General features: G+C 31.5%; 1 protein-coding gene across 1 annotated transcript; it reads right to left on the bottom strand.

The window, feature by feature from the left end:
* Positions 1–3,627: 3,627 nt before the first annotated feature.
* On the bottom strand, positions 3,628–7,010 carry LOC149529472 (chlorophyllase-2-like). The gene is made up of 3 exons (XM_089809645.1): positions 6,751–7,010; positions 3,906–4,587; positions 3,628–3,795 (listed from the first exon to the last, which is right to left on the bottom strand). Exons 1-2 carry the CDS (start codon positions 6,979–6,981, stop codon positions 3,907–3,909), a joined length of 912 nt encoding a protein of 303 aa, XP_089665771.1. The 5' UTR covers positions 6,982–7,010; the 3' UTR covers positions 3,628–3,795; position 3,906.
* Positions 7,011–7,356: the final 346 nt, after the last annotated feature.

The following is a 7,356-nucleotide window of genomic DNA, read 5'->3' as shown; positions in this document are numbered from 1 at the left end:
TTTGGTACAACAAAATTCAAAATTTGCAAGGTTTGGATCTCAACTCTTTCTAGCTATTTGTATTCCTATATATGTTTACATTTATATACTTTGAATTAAATGCTTAAAGATTTTCATCGTAGTTGGCACTAAATTGAACAATCTATATTTGAATATAAAATATGGTATTTTTTTATTTAATTCTTCACCATTATGATGCATCACATAATTGATCTTACCCAAATCTATATATTTATATTTCATTGCTGTCCTCAAATTGACAAAATAGAGGAAACTTTTAACATGGTCACATATGAAACATGTATTTTTTTATTGCTTAGTCATTCAAAGGAAGAAAAATGCCAACCCTAAAATCATGAGAGAATTAAACTATTTCTTAATCATTCAAAGGGAAAAAAATGTCAACCCTAAAATCATGAGAGAATTAAACTATCTTCAACTAAAAATCAATGCATAGCCAAAAAAAAATATGTTTCAAATTTAACATAGAAATGATACTTCCAAATGTTTACAGTAGGAAAAAATAGAAATCTTTGGAATAAAAATCCACTTGTTTGGAAATCGGTTCATCATCGAAAAAATAATCGATACTATAAGTTGAAACCATTAGTTGTTAGCTATGGTCATGTATACATGGTTTGGGCATTCTCAGATGAGAAAATATAGAAACATGGCTTTTGGATACCTTTGTATTCTAATTCAAGTTCTACAGGACTATCCCTCTAGGATTCATAACTAGTTTAATGAGCTCTTGGCTGACAGCCCAAGCCCTACTATACAGGTTTTGATTTTCATTGCATTCATTAAAGTTCCACTTAATTTAAACTAATTTAATTTAAATAATATTTAGTTTCATAAGATAACAAAGACATATATGATGGTGCTAGAGAAGTGTAAAGAAAATTCTGAAGAAATATATAACTTTTTAATATATAAAATATTTAATAAAAAATGATTTTAAATAAAAAATAAATATACTAGATAATGTCAATAATATTGGGCTCATGAAAAAATGATATCAACAAAAATGAAATGACTTCATTGAAACAAGAATTTATTCAATATACTAAATTGCCCTAATTTTAATAAATACATTAGGGTATTTATTAGAGTGAAGTCCCATACATTGACACAGACAAAGAATTTTGATTCGGAAACATTGGTAGCCACCTTATGTTTCTTTGTAGATAAATCAATAAATAATATAATAATGGAAGTTGATGGGGGAACTATAGCAAATAAATACAAGACCATTGGGCTTTAACATAGATGCTATGAGAAGCCCAGTTGTTGTGTATAAGTAGATTTTGATTTGAGTTTGATGAAATAAGGAGAAATACAATACCATGCTTAAAAATAATTTGAATTTCAGCATCTAATCAATGTCTACTATGGAATCAACACTTAAACTATATAGTGAAAAATAGGTTGATCAAGTCAACACTTAAACTATACAATGAAAAAATAGGTTGATCAATGAAATATGACTCATCTAGAAAAGGAAAAATTAGTTTCATTGAACCACATTATTTTATCCAAAAATGACAAACCTAAGCAATTGCTCTAATTCAGGTTTTTGAGAAATAATGAATCTTGTTATAAGTGCAAAATGATGAAGCATAGGAAATTCAATAAATCTTTAGGTCTTCTAATGTACTTAAAATGGAAGCATTGTGTGTACTTGGAAATCCATATCAAGTTGTAGAGGATATAGATGTGGAATCATTAATAATGGTGAAAGAAAAATGATGGAGGAAATTTCATCAATAATTTGATTAAGTTTATCTCAACAAGAGTAGTGCTAGTAGTACATGTTGTTGAAGGCCAAGATTTGAGTGAGTTAAAATAAAGGGGGAGATAGATGAAAGAACATGACCTCTTATAGTAAATTCTCATATAGGGCTTGATGAATATGTTTTAGAAACATCTAAATCTCTAAATTTAAAAGTTGTTTTCTTTAATTGTGACAAATATTACATGTGATTCAAAGAGAAAAAGAATAGTATATGAAGATGGATTAAACACCATAGATCAGTCATCCTTCATGAATGTATGTGTTGGAGTGTTTGTATTGGATCTAAATAGTTTTGTAGAATGCTCTATGAGTGTTCTCACATTGAACATGATAACCACAAGAGATTTTTAAAAGAGATTTCTAAAACAAAAGAAAACAATGCCAATGCAAAATTGGAAAAAAAATATAGCATAGAAAATTAATCACAAGAATATTAAATTTAGAATATTAGGGGTAAAAAATATATACTATCAATCACAACCAAAGATTGTAGTGGCCGAGAATAAAAAGTTGAATGCATTCGGTGCTTTGTTGATCAACTGAAATAAAAGTTTTTTCATAATGAACTCAATATGTCAATTGCCTCAATGTGAGTATTATATGTGTCCACCTCATTTTAAGAATTTGCCATCATTTTTCATGTGTGCTACAATTGCCATTAGTTTTCACGAATTGGTAAATGAGTTTTGTCCCAAACTTTTTGTGGAGTAAATTATAAAGACCACCCAAAAAATAAGTAGCAACAGTTGGGAAAAATGGGCAATTAAAGAAGAAATTTTAGATTAATCGATGATAATTTCTCCACCTTAGTATATACCCAATATTTGAATGCTTGTACAAAAATTGAGATAAATATTAATTCAAAATAAAACATTAGAAACATTATTCGTAGGGACTAAAAAATAATTTCAACAAGACCTGATACAAATGATTATGTCAATTTAATCAATATCCAATACCATCATACTAATCACATGAATCAATTTAATCAAATTTGGCTAAAATAAATCTTTTCAATTAAAATGGAGATTTTTCATTCTAAACCATTAAAAAAAAAACTACTTTTTTAAGTCACGAGTCGGCCCATACAACTGAGGATTGACTTTCTCCTATGAAATAATAAAAACACATTGAATTGCTTCAAAAACTTAATACATAGGAATCCCTCCATGATTTCCATTAACAAGATCGAACAAGTGCATATTAAATAAATGTGAATCGATGCCATATTGTTAAGTAATCTAAAAATGATTTGTTTCAACCATAATTTTTTTTGAAATTTCATCTTCCTGATATTGCCATCGATCTCAAATGCAAAAAAAACATAAGAAACTGAAATCTCATGGAAGTAAGAAAACTTCATTGAAAATCAGTAAACTATTACAAAAATATTTTGTGTCAAAACTACCCATATTGTTGCGAGAAATTAGTGGGAAATGGAGATCTTTGTTCTTATCCCAAATCCATCTCTACACAATTCCAATTTCAATCATCACATGGATTGTTGATCTAGATGTCTTAAGGAAGTGCTTTTTATTGCATGCCAAATATCAGAAATGCCACGTTTTAATGATTTCCAGTATGTGTAGTGTTCAATATATGTCATATGCTAACAAATAAATTTTCTTATTTTTTCTTAAGAAAAACAAAAATACTACAGGGGAAATCAGCCCTAACCAATCAGAAATAGAATTATATTAGTCGCTTTAATAAAATATTTTGTGCAAAACATAGGATAAAAGTAATGTGCACAGTTTCTAAAGAATGAATTAATAAGTTAAACAATATGAAAACTTTAGTCTCCTGCTAAATAGGCGAGACTAACAAATAAAATGGTGAAATCTAATTGGATACCAATTAGATTTAATAAAGTATTAATGAAAGAAATTCAAAATATCTACAATACTTAGCCCATGACAGATACACATAATAAAATATATACAGAACACAGTAAATCAAATCCGAACTCCAAACTGCAAGTCCCCATCTTTTCACTAAATCTGCGCAAGAATTTTTATGATGGACAAATTTAAAACTTGGACAAACAACACAACCTAGAAACCGAAATATATAGCCATTATCAAACCTTAAACTAAAACTGGTTGCTAACCTTAAATTAGAACTGATTGCAAAAGGTGACACTCTGGGGGGTCCACCTTGACAGGTATGAGAGAGGGATCCGCCACCAGTTTGTCCAGAACCTCAGCCTCCTTTTTCAGCCACGCATTCAGAAAAGCCACCGTAACTCCCCCACTGAACCTTCGCATCGGCTCCCTCTCCGTTCCGTTCTTACACATACAATACGATGCCGTCCCCTTCACTCCGCCCGTCTTATCATCCAAAAAGTCCATGTGCCCGTACTCTACCGCCGTGAAATGATAAGCCGGCGGGGAGCACTCCCTGAAAAAATCCACGTGGTTGTTACCGGCCGGAGCGCAGGCAGGAAAGAAAATGTTCCCTTTCTCCGGCCCCAAACCCGACCCAATAACTAGGGTCGGAATATTTACTGAAAGCGAATTTTCTTTCTTCGTTAAAATCTGCGGCTTCGTTCCTTCGACGGGGTCGATTCCCAGGAGGGCCACGTAGGGTGACGACGGAGGGATCGTGCTTCGACCCAACGCCACCGCGAAAGCCACTTTGCCGCCGCGGCTGTGACCGGCGATGACTACCTTTGTTAAATCCGGCTGCACATTTACCGGCAATTGCTCACGAAGATCCGTACGCAGCCACTCCGTGACGGCCACGGCATCATCTATCTCTTCACTGGCGTTTGCAGAGGCTATATTGTACATCTGCATAATGTAAAGTTGTCAGATGGACTTTTCATTCCGGAGACGTTGAAAGTTCAAAATGATATTGAACTTCTGTTGCACGTAAAGTTGTGAATGTGTGAAATTTGCAGAAAGATCCTTGAAATGTCATTCAAGAAAACAGAAATTTAAGATAGATAAAGTTATCATGAAAATAAGTAACAGTAAATCATCAGTAAAAGAGCAAAATGCCAGAAGCTGTTTAAGAAAAACAAAATGTCTGCACCGGCGGCTATTCTTCAAACAATGAAATGTATCGAACCATTTAAATAACAAAACTTTTGAATTAACTATTCTTCATAAAATAAAAGTCTGAACCAATTAGTCTTTACTACTAACAGTTCGGATCAATGGAGTGTTATGATCTGAAATTTCAATTAATCGGCAAAACATTTATATTCTCCAAACAATTTACAGAAAGATATTTGAACTGTAAGATTTCTCAGAATATTCTGTGACAAATAAAGTTGTTGAAATGTGAAATTTACAGAAAGATATTTGAACAGCAAGTTTTCTCAAGATTTCATTCAAGAAAGCAAAAGTTTAAGAGAGAAAAAATTATCATGAAATTGAATAACAGTAAATCCGTATTAAAACAGCAAAATGCCCGAAACATTTAAATGACAAAATGTCCGAGCCAACTATTCTTCAAACAATAAAATGTCTCGAATCACGACAAAACGTCAGGAAGAACTATTCTTTAAACAATAAAAAGTATGAATCAACTATTCTTTACTATTAACAGTGCGGATCATGGAGTATTACGATCTAAATTTTAAATCAGCGATGTATTTGTAATCGTTATGCTATACATCTGCATAAAATAAAGTTGTGATCAGAGAGACATTTCATTCTGGACTCTGGAATGGGAAATAAACAATGATATTTACCTTCTGTTACAAATAAAGTTGTAAAAGTCTGAAATTTACAGAAAGATGTTTGAACTGAGTTTTCTCAAGATTCCACTTAAGAAAACAGAAATTTAAGACAGAAAAAGTTATCATAAAAATAAACAACAGTAAATCATCATTAAAATAGCAAAATGCGCGAAGCATTAAAATAACTAAATGTCTGAACCGGTTATTCTTCAAACAATGAAACGTCTCCAGTCATTTAAGCTGCAAAACGTCAGAATCAACAATTATTTAAACAATCTTTACTATTAACAGTTCGGAGCATGGAGTATTAGGATCTGAGATTTTAAATCAGCAAAACATTACATTTGTAATCTTTATGCTACACATCTCCATACAAAAAGTTGTTAAAGAGACATTTCATTCTGGAGTGGAAAGTTTAAAATTATGATATTTACCTTCTGTTACCTATAAAGTTGTAGAAATCTTGGATTTATTGAAAGATATTTCAACAAAGCTGAAAGTTGAAACAAAATAAATTATCATGAAAATAAATAAGAATAAATTATCATTAAACAGTAAAATGTCTGGATCATTTGAGTAAAATATATCTGAATAGTTGAACAATGAAATGTCTGAGTGGACTATTCTGTACAATTAACATCGTGAATCATGGAGTATTATGATCTAAAATTTTAAAACAGCAAAGTATCTGTCTGAATCAACTATGTTTTAAACAAAAAAGTCTGGATCGACTGTCTTTACGATTAACAGCATGGATCATGGAGTATTATGATCTAAAATTTTGAAACAGCAAAATATTTGTATTCTTTAAAAAACAAAATGTCTGAATCATTTATACTTTCATTATTTAAAATCACTGGTCACAAAATACTGAAAATATGATTCTGATGTCAAAAAAATAGTTTACAGTCAAATCCAAAACATCTGAAGCAACTATCCTTTACGATTAAGAGCATGAATCATGAAGTTTTATGATCTAAAAAATTTAAACAGTAAAATAGATGCATTCATTAAATAACAAACAATCTGAATCAATAACTCTTTTATTATAAAAAGCATCGATCATGAATATGATCCCCATTTAAAAACAATGTTAGTAAAATCAGAAAATCGATGCGCATTATCAAATCAAAAAATTGATGAGCATTACTATTCTTTACTATTTTTGACCATCACAAATGTTAAATTTTCTCTTTCAAAATTCTCATTCAGAACTGTGCAAATTTCAAATATGCTACGACAGTGGATGCAGAGAAGTATATATCACCTGAGGAGCGATTGTGATGTATCCGTGGGAAGCAATGTGTTGCAGAAGTTGAGTGTAGAAGCTATTGACGAGGAGGTAGCCGTGAAGGAAGAGGAGAACAGGGTAATCTCCTTGTACACAAGGGACAACCACCATAAGAGCCTTAGGAGGGCTTTGTTCTCCTTTACCTTGAGATATTGTTAGGGTTTGAGTAAGCAGAGGGCCGAGCTTGAACACCTCTTCCACCCCCATTTCAGTGTGCTCGAGGATACAAGGTGTAGTAGGATGGTTGCACATGTTCCCATGTTCCTATTTATAACCAGAATGTTGGATTTAACAGCAACATGAAGTGAAATCTCATCTTATCGTCCCTTACCTTATCCTCGAAAAAGTTACTTTTTCTAAGGGAAGTTAGTTTTCACAAGTTTGAGGATGGTGATTTGAAAAATTATTCTATTCTTAGTGGTACTTAAATTTTATTTTGGATTAGTTGTGTGAGGATTTGGTTTTTTTTTTCTACTATCAAATGGAAAAGGTATGAAAGATAGTGTTTAAGGTGGAGAAGTTAACAATGAAACATAAATAATTTGTGGAAGATCAAAATGAAAAATCTATTGGAATAACAAT

Source organism: Cupressus sempervirens, chromosome 11, assembly GCF_028749045.1.
Source record: "Cupressus sempervirens isolate cs-2001-9-10 chromosome 11, ASM2874904v1, whole genome shotgun sequence".
Lineage (NCBI taxonomy): Eukaryota > Viridiplantae > Streptophyta > Pinopsida > Cupressales > Cupressaceae > Cupressus > Cupressus sempervirens.
This window is presented reverse-complemented; position numbering and strand designations above follow the sequence as displayed.

Coding starts and splice junctions, on each gene's coding strand:
- LOC149529472 (XM_089809645.1), bottom strand. CDS start 6,981: ATGGGGGTGGAAGAGGTGTTCAAGCTCGGCCCTCTGCTTACTCAAACC. Junction 4,588..6,750: donor ACATCACAATCGCTCCTCAG/GTGATATATACT, acceptor TACATTATGCAG/ATGTACAATATAGCCTCTGC.